At 41.7% G+C, this 22,115-nt stretch overlaps 1 protein-coding gene across 4 annotated transcripts; it reads left to right on the plus strand.

Moving 5' to 3' along the window:
- The first annotated feature begins 1,598 nt into the window (after positions 1–1,598).
- On the plus strand, positions 1,599–22,091 carry LOC109898530 (uncharacterized). 4 transcript variants are annotated; one of them, XM_020493521.2, is made up of 6 exons: positions 1,599–2,206; positions 3,299–3,342; positions 7,374–7,439; positions 7,530–7,596; positions 19,686–19,998; positions 20,140–22,091. In XM_020493521.2, exons 1-6 carry the CDS (start codon positions 2,138–2,140, stop codon positions 20,814–20,816), a joined length of 1,236 nt encoding a protein of 411 aa, XP_020349110.2. In that variant the 5' UTR covers positions 1,599–2,137; the 3' UTR covers positions 20,817–22,091. The 4 variants fall into 4 exon arrangements, with proteins under 4 accessions (XP_020349110.2, XP_031690132.1, XP_031690134.1 ...); XM_031834272.1 differs by having other exon boundaries at positions 1,833–2,206; positions 19,704–19,998; XM_031834274.1 differs by lacking the exon at positions 1,599–2,206 and adding an exon at positions 2,664–2,713 and having other exon boundaries at positions 19,704–19,998.
- Positions 22,092–22,115: the final 24 nt, after the last annotated feature.

A 22,115-nucleotide genomic window follows, 5' to 3' on the forward strand; every position in this document is an offset into this window, starting at 1 on the left:
CTTGCAGTTAGCCACTGATTCCTTCCAAACCACTCATTGTTGAATTTGCGATTTCCAACTTGTTGTGTAATGTTTATGTCCAATGGCCGATGAGCACCAATACGTTTTATCTATCATTTCTCTTCATATGACAAGGATTTACCAATAGATTGTCAACTTGATTCATGATGATGACTGCTAGCTTGCTAGCTAAGATTTTGAAATATGATGTAAACATTATCAGTCCAATCAAAGCTACTGCAGATATAACGTGATTTGACGTAATTGTATCTGTGGCCAATGACCTGAGCCAATCATGGTGCAACTAGAGAACATTACCAAACCCTACGCTCTGTATTTTCGCTGGCTGCCCCACCACCACAGAAAGCACTGAGCTAGGCTGAAACACCTGCATTTTGGAGCTGCCTTATTCAAAAAAGCAAAAAAGAGACCATGTTTGTATGTGGCTTTATTAACTCAATTATATATATATATATATATATATAGATTTTTTTTTTACATTGTTTGCAAACTGATATGTGACACATATTGAGGTCAAAATAACATGCAAAACAGGCACACAAAGAAAAAACTGGTGGGCCTACCCGATATGGTGGGTCACCACTGTGTTGTACATGGAGAAATGAAATAAATTATTATTCAAAGAGGCTCTACATATTTTGGTTGAAAAACATAATCCTATTTCCTTTAGAAACCATTGTCGTTTTTCCAATCTTGTACTTATCTTGTTTGGTTTTTGGTTACATGTACTGTAGAAGAAATATGCCTTCTTTTAGTTATTTTAGAAGCCCCTTGCTATGTAATTAATGGCCGGACTGCCATATTTGGAACCATTTATGCACACAGATGGAGGTGTAGACATTCCCCAACCAAACTGCAGAAGGCTTTCATTTCCAATTCAGATCTTTCCTGTCCATTCAACTGTTACATAAAACTACACTGTCCCAGTCCCAGATTCTTGCAATATACAATATAATTTCCTAACCATCACACAAATAGGTGCACAGACATCTTCTGGATATCAGATCCCCAATTGTTTAAAGAGATTTAAAGCACGTTCTCTGTTGGTTCAATGTTGAGATGAGCCTGTTTCATGCCATCTGTTGTGTGGATCAAGTTACAGTTTATGCATCAATTCCATATGAATAGGGAAATAAAATGGGTACTAAAATTATGAAATGAGATGGTGCCTATCATTCCTATTAATTCGGGATAGAGGCATGTACGTAGCTTGATAACAGATAGCCTAGCATCACATGGGACCTGGAATTATGTTGACATTAGATAATTATCCTGGATATTTTAACAATATGGAAAACAGTCATGTGCCAAAAATAGGACAGATGTTCCTCAATAGTATTTAAAGAAAACAACCAATAAAACGCATTTAAGAGTTTATAGAATAATACACATATTCTTGAAATAATGTGTTTTGTAATAGTGAAAGACCCGGGCATGCCAAAGATGATCAATTATATTGACAAGATAGTCGAGTGGCCATTCTAACAATGGAAATACATGTCTTCAAAGATGGAAGGCAGCGGGAGAAGGCGCGATCAGGTGGGACCATTCTAACCAATGAGAGGGCAGATACGCGTGTGAACAAGAGGCACAACTCCAATATAAAGTAGGGTTTTTTCAGTTGACGAAATACCACGTGTGTCCACTTATATCAGTGCATTCGCAACAACCTAAACATTACGAAAGTTCTATTCTATCAAATAATCCTCACGTAGCAAATTAGCAAAAATTACTCAATTCGTGATCCTATTTTCGTGGGACAGATTTTGGGCGAAGTAAACCCTCTCGCTTAGCCTCTTCTCTGTCCATTATTGGGGGCTCGGCGCATCGTACCAGAGTCAGAGGGAGCGCGCTTGACTAAAGCACGCGCCAGGCAGTGATGTGTCGCAGATTTTTAAAACTCAGAAAGATAACCTAAAATACCGCTCAACTATCTAATACGTGCATGTGAGTAAGTGATAAAGACTCCGATAATAGAAAAGGGTTGTAGAGTAGGCAAAAAGCTGGTTTTAGCCGCTGCAGTGAGTTTTGGGGATTTGGGGGGTATTTTTCTTGGAAAGAACGAGAAACATTTCGCGTTCCCTGTTTTGAGCGTGCGACAAGCAGCCTAGGAGCGATGGAACTGTCATCTATAGGCGAACAAGTGTTTGCAGTTGAATCAATAACCAAGAAGAGAGTCAGAAAGGTAAGCAATGTAGCCGTGCTTCCGAATAGAAATGTAGTCTACCTATCATTGGTGTCTTATGGTTTTAACAGCCAATGTACTACCTGTACTCTTACAGAGTATATATCAGCCATTACACAAAAGTATTGCTACGCACTTTCCGTAGTTTACGCTAGACATTAATATTGTCATTCTGCTCCGTGAAAAGCTGCTAATTCTAACACGCAAAAAGTTTAAAATATATTTTTTTCTGCACATAATGTTGCCTATCGGCTACATCATTTTCAATAAAGAGATTGTGGAATCTTTTCGTTTTCCTTGGTTTGTGTATGTTGTATGTTCTGGATACAGACTACTACCTCAAGTAGTAAAATATAAAAGGGGTGTGTTTAGCAAAATCGGGTCTCATCGTGGGGTATCACTGGTGGGATTGTCCGCGCGGCCAATGTGTGTGAGCTACGCAGTTTATTTGTACGTTACGCCAACAGGAGGAGAACAGAGGACGGGAAGATGGATTGGGGTATCTGGGTGAAAAAAAACTGCTGTGTAATGTTACACCTCGCATGATCCATTCCATATTGTCCTATTATGTTGTTGTAGTATGATCATCACAATGAGCCTATGTTTTGTATGGTATGAATCTTACTATGCATTTACTTATGCTTTATTTTGTAAAGTTGGTTTGAAAATGGAAGATTATAATACAGTAATGTTTAATTCTATGTATTGAGTATTCTATACATGCACACCATACAATTATATTATCAATGGGTGGTCCAAAGCGGAGACCTTCGCTGTGCAGCACGTTGCGCAATACGAGTTGTTTACATGTAAAGTCCTACCTATTTCCATCGTTTTTTTGACGCTCAAGAAAATTATTTTACATAAAACCCATCCATGTGCGAACACGTCATCACAATAGTAGAGTTCGAGGCCTTTACATTGACGTCATCTCGTACAATCTCCATTTGAAAATAAAATTACCCCAATGAGCTCGACACCGACCCTTTAAAGCGACAGTCATCTTTTTATGCTCCTTGAACTACCGTACAAAGAGTACTAATTGTGTTATTTGCTCTCTTGCTAAATTTGCCTTTCTCTTTTGCTTCTTAGGGTAATGTGGAATACTTATTGAAGTGGCAGGGATGGCCACCAAAGTAAGTACTCTTCTTATTAATTAGTGAATGCAATACAAATCTGTATGAGTCATGTATGTATGACCTGGGTACATATAGTGCCTTCAGAAATGATTTCCACCCATTGACGTTTTCCATATTTTGTTGTGTTACAGCCTCTATTTAATATTGATTAAATGTGTATTTATTTATTTTACCTTTATTTAACCAGGTAGGCAAGTTGAGAACAAGTTCTCATTTACAATTGCGACCTGGCCAAGATAAAGCAAAGCAGTTCGACAGATAAAACGACACAGAGTTACACATGGAGTAAAAACAAACATACAGTCAATAATGCAGTATAAACAAGTCTATATACAATGTGAGCAAATGAGGTGAGAAGGGAGGTAAAGGCAAAAAAGGCCATGATGGCAAAGTAAATACAATATAGCAAGTAAAATACTGGAATGGTAGTTTTGCAATGGAAGAATGTGCAAAGTAGAAATAAAAAATAATGGGGTGCAAAGGAGCAAAATAAATAAATAAATTAAAATTAAATACAGTTGGGAAAGAGGTAGTTGTTTGGGCTAAATTATAGGTGGGCTATGTACAGGTGCAGTAATCTGTGAGCTGCTCTGACAGTTGGTGCTTAAAGCTAGTGAGGGAGATAAGTGTTTCCAGTTTCAGAGATTTTTGTAGTTCGTTCCAGTCATTGGCAGCAGAGAACTGGAAGGAGAGGCGGCCAAAGAAAGAATTGGTTTTGGGGGTGACTAGAGAGATATACCTGCTGGAGCGTGTGCTACAGGTGGGAGATGCTATGGTGACCAGCGAGCTGAGATAAGGGGGGACTTTACCTAGCAGGGTCTTGTAGATGACATGGAGCCAGTGGGTTTGGCGACGAGTATGAAGCGAGGGCCAGCCAACGAGAGCGTACAGGTCGCAATGGTGGGTAGTATATGGGGCTTTGGTGATAAAACGGATTGCACTGTGATAGACTGCATCCAATTTGTTGAGTAGGGTATTGGAGGCTATTTTGTAAATGACATCGCCAAAGTCGAGGATTGGTAGGATGGTCAGTTTTACAAGGGTATGTTTGGCAGCATGAGTGAAGGATGCTTTGTTGCGAAATAGGAAGCCAATTCTAGATTTAACTTTGGATTGGAGATGTTTGATATGGGTCTGGAAGGAGAGTTTACAGTCTAACCAGACACCTAAGTATTTGTAGTTGTCCACGTATTCTAAGTCAGAGCCGTCCAGAGTAGTGATGTTGGACAGGCGGGTAGGTGCAGGTAGCGATCGGTTGAAGAGCATGCATTTAGTTTTACTTGTATTTAAGAGCAATTGGAGGCCACGGAAGGAGAGTTGTATGGCATTGAAGCTTGCCTGGAGGGTTGTTAACACAGTGTCAAATGTAGATTTGTTTGGTCACTGGCCTACATACAATACCCCATAATGTCAAAGTATAATATTTTTGGAAATATTACAAATGAAAAGCAGAAATGTCTTGTGTCAATAAGTATTCAACCCTTTTGTTATGGTAAGCCTAAATATGTTAAGGAGTAAACATTTGCTTAACAAGTCACATAATAAGTTGCTTGGACTCACTCTGTGTGCAATAATAGTGTTGAACATGATTTTTTTTATGACTACCTCATCTTTGTACCCTACACATGCAACTATCTGTAAGGTCCCTCAGTTGAGCAGTGAATGTCAAACACATTAAACCACAAAAACCAGGGAGGTTTTCCAATGCCTCGCCAAGAGGCCTATTGGTAGATGGGTAAAACAAAATGTGGATGTCCTTCCTAACTCAGTTGCTGGAGAGTAAGGAAATCGCTGGGGGATTTCACCATGATGCCAATGGTGACTTTAAAACGTTTTAATGGCTGTGATAGGAGAAAACTAAGGATAGACCCACAACATTGTAGTTACTCCACAATACTAGCCTAATTGACAGAGTGAAAAGAAGGAAGCCTGTACAGAGTAAAATACTGCAAAAAAATGTGGCAAAGCAATTCACTTTTTGTCCGGAATACAAAATGTTATGTTTGGGGAAAATCCAATACAACACATTAATGAGTACCACTCTCCATATTTCCAAACATAGGGGTGGCTGCATCATGTTATGTGTATGCTTGTAATCGTTAAGGACTGGGGAGTTTTTCAGGATAAAAAATAAACGGAATGGAGCTAAGCACATGCAAAATCCTAGAGGAAAACCTGGTTCAGTCTGCTTTCCACCAGACACTGGGAGATGAATTCACCTTTCAGCAAGACAATAACCTAAAACACAAGGCCAAATCTACACTGGAGTTGCTTACCAAGAAGACGGTGAGTGGCAGAGTTACAGTTGTGACTTAAATCTATAGCAAGATCTGAAAATGGTTGTCTAGCAATGATCAACAACCAATTTGACAGAACTTGAAGAATTTTGAAAACAATCATGTGCAAATTCTTCACAATCCAGGTGTGGAAAGCTCTTAGAGACTTACCCAGAATGAATCACAGCTGAAATCGATGCAAAAGCTGATTCTAACATGTATTGAATCAGGGGGTTGAATACTTATGTAAATTAGATATTTCTGTAGTTAATTTTCAATAAATTGGCAAAATGTCTAAAACATGTTTTCGCTTTGTCATTGTGGGGTGTGTAGATGGGTGAGAAAATATGTTTAATCCGTTTTGAATTCGGGCTGTAACACAACAAAATGTGGAATAAGTCAAGGGGTGTGAATACTTTCTGAAGGCACTGTAATGTGCCCTCTGCTTCTGATGTCTTAGTAAAAACCTCATATCATTGGTTAAAGTGCCTCTTATATTTAACACCCCTAATTCCGATTTCCTTAATCAAGGAAGTACACTGACAGGAGAACTGGCAACCACCGTACGCCATTTGGTGCATTTTCGTAATGTGAAGAGTCCGTCCAGATCCAGCGTTAATCCGATTCCGCACGCATCTAAAACTGAAGGGTACCCTTGTTTACCAACACTTTCAATAGAAATAGAGGGGTATACTACGACACTAGCTAGATCTACTCAGGATTTTCTAAAGCTAGCTAGCTTCACTAAGCTTCATATTCCAGCTCAGGCTTCATCCATGTTACGACCATGCATTTAGATTCTTCAGCTGCCGCTAACTCCAGCCAGGTTTGTAACTGCGCTTGCATGTCGCACATGGCTAGTCAAATGCATACATTTTCATTGATAAAATGCTGAAACAGCAATCCATCAGCAAGTCTGTGCCACATTTGAGGTTTTTGCTGAAATGAAAGAACTTATCCTGCAACATTAGAAGTGGTGTCTTTTTATTACACAATTGTTAAGGCTGTCTTTGTGTGCACGAGCACCCCCCCCACACCTATCAATAAAATGATTGTGTTAGGTCATACGAAAATTGTACTGTGTGTGACGTTTCAAATTCTCAGTGAGAATACTGTAGGGTATTTGAATATTATGAACACAATAAAATATTTAACCAGCCGTCTTAAGTTGTTTCAGAGAATGAAGGGGATGATGACGTGCTTTTTGCGAGAGGGAGGGGATCTGATTTGATTGGTCCTCAACTCTCAGCTCAAGCACTTCATTTAGGATAAAGTGAATTTAGCCTGCCCCAGAGCAGGTTAGAGCTAAAGTATTTGTTGCCATATAAATTTACCTGGCTAAAAGGTGAGCCACCTTCGTGTCAACAGTTATCCAGAGTTGAACTCAGAATTGACCAAAGTTAGCTCGCTAACTCCTCTATCCCGCTACGTAGTATACCCCTCAGGAGTCAAGAGAAGTGGGAAAAACATAACAAATTCCAGAACGACTCACTTGCGCAATAGAGGTTGACATTTAAAAGTGTCTGGTGATTGATTTGGTGTATTTGTAATGATATCTATTGACAATTTACAATCTGCCAGGGTTTTAAAAGGTAAGGTATAACCGCTTGCAGTCTCTATACATAAATTAATTGAAAGTTCCCATATGATTCTATAACAACTCCTGTCATTGTACCTCCTTGCCTTATTCAAGGGGATCATGCCATGATGATCCTGCATAAACAGTGCTTATAGAGTGTGATTGTTTTACAGGTACAGCACCTGGGAACCAGAGGACCACATACTGGACCCACGCCTGGTGCTGGCTTATGAAGAGAAGTGAGTAGTACTGAGAGTGCTGTTAGTATGAATACTGCATACTACTTCTTCTCTAGCCATTGCAATTTCATATTCTCTGTGTCTTATCAGGGAGAAGAAGGACCGAGCCCTGGCATACCGCAGGAAAGGACTCAGACCACGGAGACTCGTCTTGCGGGTACAGCACTTACCTTTCTCCTTGTTCAGAACATCCACTTTCTTAATACATTTCTATGTCCCTTACATTAACATAGCAATTACACAAATGACAATACTTAATAGTATATTAAGTTATCTTAAGCCTGCATCACACGAAGCAATTTATGTGTCATCTCAAGCAACTTTGCTGATACATGAAGCAATTCAAACGCAATTGAAATTGCATGCAACATCCAATCTTGTGAAACATCATGGTTACATAAATTACTTGATAATCCAAATGTTTGCTAATTGTAACAACATCGATATACAGTGCATTCCGAAAGCATTCAGATCCCTTCACTTTTTCAACATTTTGTTACGTCACAACCTTATTCTAAAATGGATAAAATAACAACATTTCCTAATCAATCTACACACATACCCCATAATGACAAAGCGAAAACAGGTTTTTAGAAATGTTTGCAAATGTATTAAAAATAAAAAACAGATACCTTATTTACCTAAGTATTCAGAACCTTTGCTATGAGACTAGACATTTTGCTCAGGTACATCCTGATTCCATTGATCATCTGTGAGATGTTTCTACAACTTGATTGGAGTCCACTTGTGGTAAATTCAATTGATTGGATATGATTTGGAAAGGCACACACCTGTCTATATGAGTTCCCACAGTTGACAGTGCATGTCAAGAGAAATATCCAAGCCATGAGGTCAAAGGAATTGTCCGTAGAACTCAAAGACAGGATTGTGTCGAGGCACAGTTCTGGGGAAGGGTACACAAAAAATGTCTGCAGCATTCAAGGTCCCCAAGAACAGTGGCTTCCATTATTCTTAAATGGAAGAAGTTTGGAACCACCAAGACTCTTCCTAGAGCTGGCCGCCTGGCCAAACTGAGCAATCGTGGGAGAAGGGCCTTGGTCAGGGAGGTGACCAAGAAGCCGATCGTCACTCTGACAAAGCTCCAGAGTTCCTCTGTGGAGATGGGAGAAGCTTCCAGAAGGACAACCATCTCTGCAGCACTCTTCCAATCAGGCGTTTTATGGTAGAGTGGCCAGATGGAAGCCACTACTCAGAAAATAGCTGTGCAGCGATGCTCTCCATCCAACCTGACAGAGCTTGAGAGGATCTGCAGAGAAGAATGGGAGACACTCCCCAAATGCAGGTGTGCCAAACTTGTAGCATCATACCCAAGAAGACTCGAGGCTGTAATCGCTGCCAAAGGTGCTTCAACAAAGTACTGAGTAAAGGGTCTGAATACTTATGTAGATGTGATATTTCCAAAAACCTGTTTTCTTCTTAGCCATTATGGCGTATTGTGTGTAGATTGATGAGGGGGAAAAAACTAGTTAATCAATTTTAGAATAACGCTGTAACGTAATAAATGTGGAAAAAGTCAAGAAGTCTGAATACTTTCTGTATTTACTGTATATTTACAGCCCTCTTTTCCCCAATAAAACACAATGTGCAACGTTGATTCAAAGTCTCTGAGGTGACCAGGACATGCGTGTGTCCTAATAGGGTGAGGAGACAAAGTAGCCAATGGTGGTTGGAGTTCTGGGGCCTGACCAGCTTGCACAATATCCTTCCTGTATGACTGGCGGGGTATTGGGGCTGTGGGGGGGGGGGGGGGGGATCAGTTTCCATTTCTACAGTTCAGTATAGGCAGTCAGCAAATGCAGCTTGTATGCCAATGAGACCCATTGACTAACTGGACATAGCACAGCTCCAGACACATATACATTTGATCCATGGGCATTGATGGACAGTTGGTGGGTTGCAGAGGAAATGGAGCTGATTAAGCATGGTGCACAAAGACCCCTATCTCAGTCAATCCCCAGCCACCATAAACGATCACATACAGCAAGTTTTACCATCCAGGGGTGCCTCTTGTTTGCCATAAATGGCATACTTCCTTTATAGGTACAGTTAAAGTCGGAAGTTTACATACACTTAGGTTGGAGTCATTAAAACTCGTTTTTCAACCACTCCACAGATTTTTTGTTTAACAAACTATAGTTTTGGCAAGTCAGTTAGGACATCTACTTTGTGCATGACACAAGTAATTTTTCCAACAATTGTTTACAGACAGATTATTTCACATATAATTCACTGTATCACAATTCCAGTTGGTCAGAAGTTTACATACACTAAGTTGACTGTGCCTTTAAACAGCTTGGAAAATTCCAGAAAATGATGTCATGGCTTTAGAAGCTTCTGATAGGCTAATTGACATAATTTGAGTCAATTGGAGGTGTACCTGTAGATTTATTTCAAGGCCTACCTTCAAACTCAGTGCCTTTTTGCTTGACATCATGGGAAAATCTAAAGAAATCAGCCAAGACCTCAGAAAGAAATTGTAGACCTCCACAAGTCTTTTATTTTTTTATTTCACCTTTATTTAACCAGGTAGGCTAGTTGAGAACAATTTCTCATTTGCAACTGCGACCTGGCCAAGATAAAGCATAGCAGTGTGAACAGACAACACAGAGTTACACATGGAGTAAACAATTAACAAGTCAATAACACAGTAGAAAAAAAAGGGGAGTCTATATACATTGTGTGTAAAAGGCATGAGGAGGTAGGCGACTAATTACAATTTTGCAGATTAATAACACTGGAGTGATAAATGATCAGATGGTCATGTACAGGTAGAGATATTGGTGTGCAAAAGAGCAGAAAAGTAAATAAATAAAAACAGTATGGGGATGAGGTAGGTAAAAATGGGTGGGCTATTTACCGATAGACTATGTACAGCTGCAGCGATCGGTTAACTGCTCAGATATCAGATGTTTGAAGTTGGTGAGGGAGATAAAAGTCTGGTTCATCCTTGGGAGCAATTTCCAAACGCCTGAAGGTACCATGTTCATCTGTACAAACAATAGTACGCAAGTATAAACACCATGGGACTACGCAGCCGTCATACCGCTCAGGAAGGAGACGCATTCTGTCTCCTAGAGAGGAACGTACTTTGGTGCGAAAAGTACAAATCAATCCCAGAACAACAGGAAAGGACCTTGTGAAGATGCTGGAGGAAACCGGTACAAAGGTATCTATATCCACAGTAAAACGAGTCCTATATCGACATAACCTGAAACGCCGCTCAGCAATGAAGAAGCCACTGCTCCAAAACTGCCATAAAAAAAGCCAGATTACTGTTTGCAACTGCACATGGGGACAAAGATCGTACTTTTTGGAGAAATGTCCTCTGGTCTGATGAAACAAAAATAGAACTGTTTGGCCATAATTACCAACGTTATGTTTGGAGGAAAAAGGGGGAGGATTGCAAGCCGAAGAACACCATCCCAACCGTGAAGCACGGGGATGGCAGCATCATGTTGTGGGGGTGCTTTGCTGCAGGAGGGACTGGTGCACTTCACAAAATAGATAACACCATAAGGCAGAAAAATGATGTGGATATTTTGAAGCAACATCTCAAGACATCAGTCAGGAAGTTAAAGCTTGGTCGCAAATGGGTCTTCCAAATGGACAATGACCCCAAGCATACTTCCAAAGTTGTGGCTTAAGGACAACGAAGTCAAGGTGTTGGAGTGAGCATCACAAAGCCCTGACCTCAATCCTATCGACACTTTGTGGGCAGAACTGAAAAAAGGAGGCCTACAAACCTGACTCAACCTGGGTCAAAATTCACCCAACTTATTGTGGGAAGCTTGTGGAAGGCTACCCGAAACGTTTGACCCAAGTTAAACAATTTAAAAGACAATGCTAACGAACACTAATTGAGTGTATGTAAACTTCTGACCCACTGGGAATGCGATGAAATAAATAAAAGCTTAAATAAATCATTCCCTCTACTATTATTCTGACATTTCACATTTTAAAAATAAAGTGGTGATCCTAACTGACCTAAAACAGATTATTTTTACTAGGATTAAATGTCAGGAATTGTGAAAAACTGAGTTTAAATGTATTTGGCTAAGGTGTATGTATACTTCTGACTTCAACTGTATGTTGGAATTACTGCACAGTTTTCCAGACCAATGCATATGTCACCCCAGCATGAGAGCTCATTCTTTACAGTGCAGCCCATTTCAGGTGTCACATGAGCTGGCCAGCCATGGTTGGTAGCAAAATATGTATGAGGGCAATGCACGCCATCAATTTCCAGACAGCATGTTGGCTGTTGAATGGCCTCCTGACATGTGGCAGTCCAGTTCCATGGTGTCTCTGTCTCTAGTAACTGCCTGAGGAGAGGACTGGTGGTAGAGTGGGCCTATCACTGCAATTCCTATGACATGCCCACTAAGTTGATGGCATTTCTTGTCAATGAGTGTCAAATTGTGTTGGTTTATTGTAGTGAACACCTGCCTTATGCGCTTGTCACGTGTGGTTGTATTCTCCCCATACACCATGATGTCACCAAGTCAACATATACGGCAACTCCAGGGCAGACATGATTGTCTGGACGAAGCAATGTGCCAGCTCAACCTGAACAGTATAAAAGTGCACTGGAAACATCCCAATGTGCATCACAAATGCAGTGAGCCAGAGGAAGGTCATGTTCGATTCAGGCAGTATTATTGTACTAGCAATGAATCAAAGCTCACTTCTACATGATAAGGATGTGACTTAAGAGCCCAATCCTGGAGGTGCAAGTTATAGTACAGTGAGGGCAAGTTGTAGAACTAGGGAGAGGGTGCCAGAGTCCAGGGTTGGATGATTCTCTTTCCTTTCATTGGAGCCTCCCAGTTGCCTCATTGACACTCATAGGCTTGTGGTGTTGCCATCCCAAGCAGTCTGCTGCCTTTTTATACAGTGGCTTCAGAAAGTATTCATACCCCTTGACTTATTCAACATTTTGTTACATCCTGAATTCAAAATGGATTAAATATTTATTTTTTTCTCTCACATATCTACACACACTACCCCATAATGACAATGTGAAAACATGTTTTTTGAAATTGTTGCAAATATATTGGGGGGAAAAATACACGAAATATCTCATTTACATAAGTATTGACACAGTCAATACATGTTAGAATCTCTTTTGGCAGTGATTACAGCTGTGAGTCTTTAAGAGCTTTGCACACCTGGATTAGCACATTATAATTTTTTTTAGTTCTTCAAGCTCTGTCAAGTTGGTTGGTTGAATAATGCTAGACAGCCATTTTCAAGTTTTGCCATAGATTTTCAAGCTGATTTAAGACAAAACTGTAACTATGCCACTGAGGAACATTCAATGTTTTATTGGTAAGCAACTCCAGTGTATATTTGGCCGTGTGTTTTAGGTTATTTTCCTGCTGAAAGGTGCATTTGTCTCCCAGTGTCTATTGGAAAGTAGACTGGACATAAAGTAAATTTCATTGCCCAAAATTTGCAGGGTTACTTTAGTGCCTTATTGCAAACAGGTTGTATGTTTGGGAATATTTGGGTTGTACTACAACCCTGGTTTTATGAATGAAGAATGAGAGTTCTGACTTTGCTATAAACTGTCACCAGACAGCAACACTGAATCATTTTCTGCTTTGAAACCACCCAAGTCCTGTCTTGGCCCTAGCAGGCAGTGATTGGCTCCTCCGGGCCATGGCGCATGACGATTTATATTTTTGATAGGCCCGAAGAGCCCAGATACTGTGACAGGAGCATTTAGCAGCACGTTCTTCTCCCTTTCTGACATTTGGGTGAGGTTGAGCCACAAGTGACGGTGTACCACGACCGAGAATCCCATGATTCTTCCCTTATCCTGGGCAGCACACCATGTCATGTGTAGAGCGAAGTCTGTCGCCGTCCTGAGCTCAACGTACATCTCTGCAGTAGCCTGCTGTTCCCTGTCCCGGGCCTGGTAGGCCTGGACGATGGCCATGGTGTTTAACATGGCTGCTGACTTGGCCGGCTGCCTTGTAAGACTGGATGATAGCTGCGGCTTCACTGCCGCAGAGACTGCTGAGAGGTGTGAGGCTATGGTTTCTTTGAGCAGGGGCATGGATATATATCCCAGCTGAGGCTCTGTGTCGATCCTGGACCATGAGTTGAAGCTCTGGTTGGGAGAGCTTGTCTGTTGTGGCTTCTCCCAGGATTGCCTAACCTCATTCCTGACATCTGAGAACAGGGGAAGGGGTCTAGGGCGGGGCTGGCTATCATGCCAGAGACTGGGTGACTGACGGTGGGAAGTAAGCCCCTGCCAGTATGGTTTCAGGGGCTGGTTGTGGATCTGGCCAAGACAGGCCTAGCTTAGTCACAGCCCTGCCCAGGACCTCCATGAACTCCTTGTTGTAAGGGTCCTTGTCAGAGATCGTCACCCTCACTCTGAGCCCTTTCATCTGAGCCAGGATCTCCATAGGCGTCCCACTGACTGGCATGGAAGTCTCTCAGCTCCCGGTGTGCTGCGTCCTCGAAATAAGCAGCAGGTTGGGGAAGGACAGAGGTGTGGAGGCTCTGTCGAGTATTGGAGAGCTGCACCTCACCCACTCGTCCGTAGGCTCCCGGGAGCTGGGTGGTGGAGGGAAGGCAGGGGAACTCCAGAGCAGTGGATACAGAAGAAGGGGTCCGTAAGAGCCACCTCCGTGCTCTGTTCCAAGCCATCGGGCGTAGTCTCTGTGACCGTCCCTCCCCGACATGTGTGCCTTGCACTTGAATTACTATTGTATCCTGGCAGAGAACGGAGAAAAATCATTCAAACTCAGAAAAACCTAATGGAATCCGTCTGGTACCTTTACTCAAAGCTTACGAACACTCTTTGAGTGTGATTGGGGAGGCGATTATTAAATAATGACCCCAGAATCTTTGGTCTCCTGCAAGTGTGGCGCATTAGCTAGCTAGAAGGACCACTAGCTAAAAGTGGCTAGCAAGCTAGCTGACTCAGGCTACTAAACGGACCGATGTTGAAGGAATCTAAAGAAAATAAAAAATATACAGTACCAGTGAAAAGTTTGAACATACCTACTCATTCAAGGGTTTTTCTTTGTTTTGACTATTTTTTACCTTTTTAGAATAATAGTGAAGACATCAAACTATGAAATAACACATATGGAATCATGTAGTAACCCAAAAAGTGTTTAACAAATCAAAATATATTTTTGATTCTTAAAAGTAGCCACCCTTTGCGTTGATGACAGCTTTGCACACTCTTGGCATTCTCTCCACCAGCTTCACCTGGAATGCTTTTCCAACAGTCTTGAAGGAGTTCCCACATATGTTGAGCACTTGTTGGCTGCTTTTCCGTCACTCTGCAGTCCAACTCATCCCAAACCATCTCAATTGGGTTGAGGTCGGGTGATTGTGGAGGTCAGGTCATCTGATGCAGCTCTCCATCACTCTCCTTCTTGGTCAAATAGCCCTTACACAGCCTGGAGGTGTGTTGGGTCATTGTCCTGTTGAAAAACAAATGATAGTCCCACTAAGCGCAAACCAGATGGGATGGTGTATCGCTGCAGAATGCTGTGATAGCCATGCTGGTTAAGTGTGCCTTGAATTCTAAATAAATCGCATACAGTGTCACCAGCAAAGCACCATCACACCACCTCCTCCATGCTTCACAGTGGGCACCACACATGCGGAGATCATCCATTCACCTACTCTGCGTCTCACAAAGCCACAGCAATTGGAACAAAAATCTCAAATTTGTACTCATCAGTCCAAAGGACAGATTTCCACTGGTCTAATGTCCATTGCTAGTGTTTCTTGACCCACACTATTCTCTTCTTCTTATTGGTGTCCTTTAGTAGTGGTTTCTTTGCAGCAATTCACCGACGAAGGCCTGACTCAAGAAGTCTCTTCTGAACAGTTGATGTTGAGATGTGTCTGTTATTTGAATCATTTATTTGGGCTGCAATCTGAGGTGCAGTTAACTCTAATGAACTTATCCTCTGCAGCAGGGGTAACTCTGGGTCTTCCTTTTGTGTGGCGGGCCTCATGAGAGCCAGTTTCATCATAGCACTTGATGGTTTTTGCAATTGCACTTGAAGAAACTTTCAAAGTTCTTGAAATTGTCTGCATTGACTGACCTTCATGTCTTAAAGTAATGATGGACTGTAATTTCTGCTTGCTTATTTGAGCTGTTCTTGACATAAAAGGGACTTTGACTTTTAGCAAATAGGGCTATCTTGTGTATACCACCCTACCTTGTCACAACACAACTGATTGGAAAGAAATTCCATAAATTAACTTTTAACAAGGCACACCTGTTAATTTAAATGCATTCCCGGTGACTACCTCATGAAGCTGGTTGAGAGAATGCCCAGAGTGTGCAAAGCTGTCATCAAGGCAAAGGGTTTTCTTTGAAGAATCTCAAATATATTTTAATTTGTTTAACACTTTTTTGTTTACTATATGATTCCATATGAGTAGGTGTGTCCAAACTTTTGACTGGTACTGTATGTTCTTCGCAGCTCAGTCGAAGTTGTAGGCCGTCTGAAATTGAGCAGTTTAGACGAAAAATAAGTATAGATGAATTTACAGATGATACGAATGGTGGCTTTGATAAACAGCAGTTGCTGAATAAAGCAAGAGTAACACTCTCCGGCAGGGCAGTGCGTATTATACCCTCTGGGGAGGGGCCAATCACTGCCTGCAGTGGCCAAGACGGGACTTGGGTGGTTTCATAGTTAAAAATGATTCAGTGGTGCTGTCTTACTACTTATAGCATAGTAAGAACTCAATTTCAAGATTAAGTAAAACTCAAACTGTTTTAAAGTCACCATTGGCCTCATGGTGAAATCCCTGAGCGGTTTCCTTCCTCTTCGGCAACTGAGTTAGGAAGGACTACTCTATATTTGTAGTGACTCGGTGTGATGATACACCATCCACGATTTTTACCCATCTACCAATAGGTACCCTTCTTTGCGAGGCATTGGAAAACCTCAATGGTCTTTGTGGATGAATCTGTGTTTGAAAATTGATTTGGAGTCAAATGTCCTAATGTTATTTTTTTTGTATGTAGGGCAGACAATTGACTGCTCATATTCCAAATTTGAGCAATATCAGAGCTTGCAATATTGGGTTAAATAAGCTTATGTGGCCCACCACCCCTCCAGCCAGGCATTATTCTGTCCTGTTTGAGTTTAGTGGGTGGGTCCCATCATCTATAAATGTAACTACTTTTGCAGTAAAATATTTTTACACAACCATCCATTTTATATACAGTGCCTTCAAAAAGTATTCAGACCCCTTGACTTTTTCCACATTTTGTTAGGTTACAGCCTTTTTCTAAAATTGATTAAACCGTTTTTTCCATCTCATCAATCTACACACATTACCACATAATGACAAAGCAAAAATTGTTTTTTAGACATTTTTGCAAATATTTATTTATTTATTCAGACCCTGTACTCAGTACTTTGTTGTGAAGCACCTTTGGCAGCGATTCGTCTTGGATATGACGCTACAAGCTTGGCACACCAGTATTTCTGGTTCACCAACTACTTCTCAGACAGAGTTCAGTGTGTCAAATCGGAGGGCCTGTTGTCCGGACCTCTGGCCGTCTCTATGGGGGTGCCACAGGATTCAATTCTCGGGTCGACTCTTTTCTCTGAAAACATCAATGATGTCGCTCTTACTGTTGGTGATTCTCTGATCCACTTCCATGCAGATGACACCATTCTGTATACTTCTGGCCCTTTGAACACTGTGTTAACAAACCTCCAGGCGAGCTTCAATGCCATACAACTCTCCTTCCGTGGCCTTCAACTGCTCTTAAATGCAAGTAAAACTAAATGCATGCTCTTCAACCGATCGCTGCCAGCACCTGCCCGCCCGTCTAGCATCTCTACTCTGGACGGATCTGACTTAGAATATGTGGACAACTACAAATACCTATGTGTCTGGTTAGACTGTAAACTCTCCTTCCAGACTCACATCAAGCATCTAGAATTAGCTTCCTATTTCGCAAAACAAAGCATCCTTCCCTCATGCTGCCAAACATACCCTCGTAAAACTGACTATCCTACCGATCCTTGACTTCGGAGATGTCATTTACAAAATAGCCTCCAACACTCTACTCAGCAAATTGCAGTCTATCACAGTGCCATCCGTTTTGTCACCAAAGCCATATATACTACCCACCACTGCGACCTGTATGCTCTTGTTAGCTGGCCCTCGCTTCACATTTGTCGCCAAACCCACTGGCTCCAGGTCATCTATAAGTCTTTGCTAGGTAAAGCCCCACCTTCTCTCACCTCACTGGTCACCATACGCACCCGTAGTACGCGCTCCAGCAGGTATATTTCACTGGTCACCCCCAAAGCCAACTCCTCCTTTGGCCACCTTTCCTTCCAGTTCTCTGCTGCCAATGACTGGAACTAATTGCAAAAATCACTGAAGCTGGAGGCTCATATCCTCCTCACTAATTTTAAGCATCAGCTGTCAGAGCAGCTTACAGATCATTGCACCTGTACATAGCCCATCTGTAAATATCCCACCCAACTACCTCATCCCCATATTGTTTTTGTTTTTTTGCTCCTTTGCACCCCAGTATCTCTTCTTGCACATTCATCCTCTACTCATCTATCACTCCAGTGTTTAATTGATATATTGTAATTATTTTGCCACTATGGCCTATTTATTGCCTTACCTCACTAATCTTACTTAATTTGCACACACTGTATATAGACTTTTCTATTGTGTTATTGACTGTACATTTGTTTATTCCATGTGTAATTCTGTGTTGTTTGTCACACTGCTTTGCTTTATCTTGGCCAGGTGTAAATGAGAACTTGCTCTCAGCTGGCCTACCTGGTTAAATAAAGGTGAGATAAAAAATGAAAATAAAAATTGAGGGAATTTCTCCCATTCTTGTCTGCAGATCCTCTCAAGCTCTGTCAGGTTGGATGGGGAGCGTCGCTACACAGCTATTTTCAGGTCTCTCCCGAGATGTTCGATCTGGTTCAAGTCCGGGCTCTGGCTGAGACATTGAGACCTGTCCCGAAGCCAATACTGGGTTGTTTTGGCTGTGTGCTTTAGGTCGTTGTCCTGTTGAAAGATGAACCTTCACCCAAGTCTTGAGGTTCCTGACCGCTCTGTTTTCATCGTGCTACGTGTTGTCCAGATGTGACGCTTGGCATCCAGGCCAAATAGTTCAATCTTGGTTTCATCAGACCAGAGAATCTTGTTTCCCATGGTCTAAGACTCTTTAGGTGCCTTTTGGCAAACTTCAAGTGGGCTGTCATGTGCCTTTTACTGTTGTCCTTACGAAAGGTTCTCCCATCTCCACAGAGTAACTCTAGAGCTCTGTCAGAGTGACCATCGGCTTCTTGGTCACCTCTCTGACCAAGGACCTTCTCCCCCGATTGCTCAGTTTGGCCGGGTTGCCAGCTCTAGAAAGAGTCCTGGTGGTTCTAAACTTCTTCCATTTAAGAAGAATGGAGGCCACTCTGTTCTTGGGGTCCTTTGGTACCCTTCCCCAGATCTGTTGCTCGACACAACCCTGTCTCGGAGCTCTACGGACAATTCATTCGACCTCATGGCTTGGTTTTTGCTCTGACATGCACTGTCAACTGTGGGGCCTTATATAGACAGGTGTGTGCCTTTCCAAATCATGTCAAATCAATTGAATTTACCACAGGTGGACTCCAATGATGTTGCAGAAACATCTCATGGATGATCAATGGAAACAGGATGCGCCTGAGCTCAATTTTGAGTCTGATAGCAAAGGGTCTGAATACTTATGTAAATAGGGTATTTCTGTTTTTATTTTTTGCAAACATTTCTAAAAACCTGTTTTCGCTTTGTCATTATTGGGTATTGTGTGTAGATTGCTGAGGATTTTCTTTCTTTAATCCATTTTAGAATAAGGCTGTAACAAAATGTGGAAGAAGTTAAGGGGTCTGAATACTTATGGAAGGAATTGTATGGAAGACCTTAGAGATATGGAAAAACATGGTTGTGCTTTGTTATACCTCGGGTAGCGGTGTCTCAAAGACTAAAGCCCTTTTTGAAGATACGGAATGATATGACCACTCATGTAAACTTTTTTCTGCGCCCTGATTGGACATTGCATACAGTCAGTTGCGTGACATAGGATTGATTTCTATCTCTTGCGTTGCAACCATGTTGCAGGCAATTTTTGGGGTGACACAGTGAGCATCACTGATGCCACTTTGTTGCAATCAACAGAAATTGCGTCCAGATTGCTACGTGTGACATCGGCTTTAGTCTTCTCTTCTCCTACAGAATATCTATGCCATGGACCTCCGTAGTGCACACAAAGTCCCAGATACCCCTCGTCTGCGCCTCTCCCTTACCCGCTCCATGGGCTCCGAGCTGGACCAGGGCAGTCTGCCATACAGGGCGGGGGAGGGAGGGAGCATCTACCCCCGCCTGGCAAGACGCAAGAACAAGCAGAGGGTGTCCAAACCTGTGTCTGACAACAATTCCCTTCAACCACTGACCCGCATACAGGACCCCATGGAGCATGAATGGCAAGGCGCAGAGGAGAGACCGGAATCAGAGTTAACAACAGACACACGTGAAAACAGTCTATTCAGTTTGTTTTCTATCAAACATTTAATGAAACATTTGATCATCTATTTTTTATCTCGGTTTTAAGGTCAGGATTGGTCCTATTCGTGGTATATTGATCTCTTTTCCTGTGTGTTTCTTTCTTAAGGGCATAGCCGGTCAGAGTGCAGCTATCCCATGATGGAGCAGGAGGTGGAGTCGACGCCTGACAGAGTGGAGAGTTGTGGTTCCACACTGGGCTCTGGAGATGAGACATTGGGGGGTGGGGCCTTGTTGAGGGTGACAGTGGCAGGGTACAGGTCAGAGGGTGGGACCTCTGAAACTGGACAGGAACAAATGGATAGGACTGATCAATCAGAGAGCTGTGTTTCTGCAGAGGGTCCAGAAGACCTTAACATTAGCAATAGGTTAGTGGACAGTGACACAGAAGTGGAATTGGGGACAGATACCTTGATTGACAGGGTAGAAAGGTTAGGCACAGCTAACGCTATTGAGAGGGTAGAGGGGTTGGGGACAGATTATTTTATTGACAGGGTAGAGGAGATGGGGACACATATTCTGATTGACAGGGATAGCACTTCAGTGGTGGATGTTGGAGATGAAACCGTGGCTGATGGTTCTGTGGTCTGTACTGATGTTGAGGTTGCAGAGGAAGTGGTGGAGAATGACACAAAACAGCAAGGTGAAGAGGTTGTGACACAGTGTCCAAACAGTAGTGGCGCAGAAGTGAATCCTGGCAAAGTGATTGTGACCTATGTGACTATCAACTCTTTGACCGTAACTTTCAAAGAGGCCTTGGCAGCTGAAGGGTTTTTTAAGAGCTGAAGGACAGAGTTCTGAGAGAGGATTAGAGAACATGTGAGGTTATACATGAAATGCAGCCCATATGTTGAATTTACCACTTAGGAACATGTTTAGATAAACAACCACAATATAATTTGTCATTAAAGATGTTTACAAAGCCTATGAGAGTAAATTGATACCAATTACTAGGGTTTTGGTGAGGTATTGTACCTTTAGAGAATTGGGTGGTAATTTTCACATTGTGTTTGGTTCTGGAAAGATGATTAGTAAGAGAGGATGAGGGAGAGAGCAGTTGACTCCTGAATGTCATATTTATAACATTACTACTTCTCCAACGTCTCTTATTCCAGGAGGCTCATTTCGGTTGCTCTTTTTTCTAACGCTTTTGTATTAAGTCGTCTGTCTTCCTCAGTATTAACAGTAAGTTGTGCATGTCCCATATGTCATGCACACCCTTGTCCTCCATTCGATTTGTTAGTTTGATTTCTATAACAAAGCAACAGAAAGGAGAGAAGGAATGCCTGGAGAGATAGAAGTTGAAGCATTTCAAGATGAAGGCTGGCTGCGTTGAAGTATTGTTGTTTTTCTTTATTTTACTTCTTAAATTTAAAGAGCCTACCTGATTCTAGTTTTGTATTACCATTTGATAGTCCACCCCTCTCGCTAAGCCTTTGTGCATTTCTAAAGAGGGGATATCAGTTTACACCACTCATTCCCAAATGTGTTTTAGGTCTTCAGTTACTCCTTTTTCTAACGCATTTGTATAAAGTTGACTGTCTTCCTCAGTGTTTACAGTAAGTTATGCATGTCCTGTCAATCACGCACAGCCTTGTCCTTCATTTCATTCAATGTTTATTTCTATGACAAAAATAGAAAGGAAAGAAGGAATTCCTGGAAGGATAGAAGTTCAGCATTCCAAGATGAAGGCTGGCTACGTTGAAGTATTGCTTTTACTTCCAGGTAAAACAAAAAGGCATATTATTGTATTACCAATTGATAGTCCACCCCTCTCACTAAGCCTTTGTGCATTTCTGAAGAGGAGATATCAGCTTGCACATGTCCTACTGCAACAATGGTGTAAACTGAAGCAAATGTTCTCGGTTGTATTTATCGCATGTCACATGTAAAAGCTAAATTAAATGTCACGTGTTGAAAAATGTATCTTTGGTCACAATGACATGTCAAATGTCTTCTCTATACCATATGCCTAGAAATATATATAGTGTCAAATCTACTTGTGCTTGAGATTCATATAACCTCAACATTTTAGCATGGAATAAAACATGTTAGCAGTAACAGAAGTGTCCTCGCTGGTCCATT

This window comes from Oncorhynchus kisutch, linkage group LG10 (assembly GCF_002021735.2).
Source record: "Oncorhynchus kisutch isolate 150728-3 linkage group LG10, Okis_V2, whole genome shotgun sequence".
NCBI classification, from domain to species: domain Eukaryota; kingdom Metazoa; phylum Chordata; class Actinopteri; order Salmoniformes; family Salmonidae; genus Oncorhynchus; species Oncorhynchus kisutch.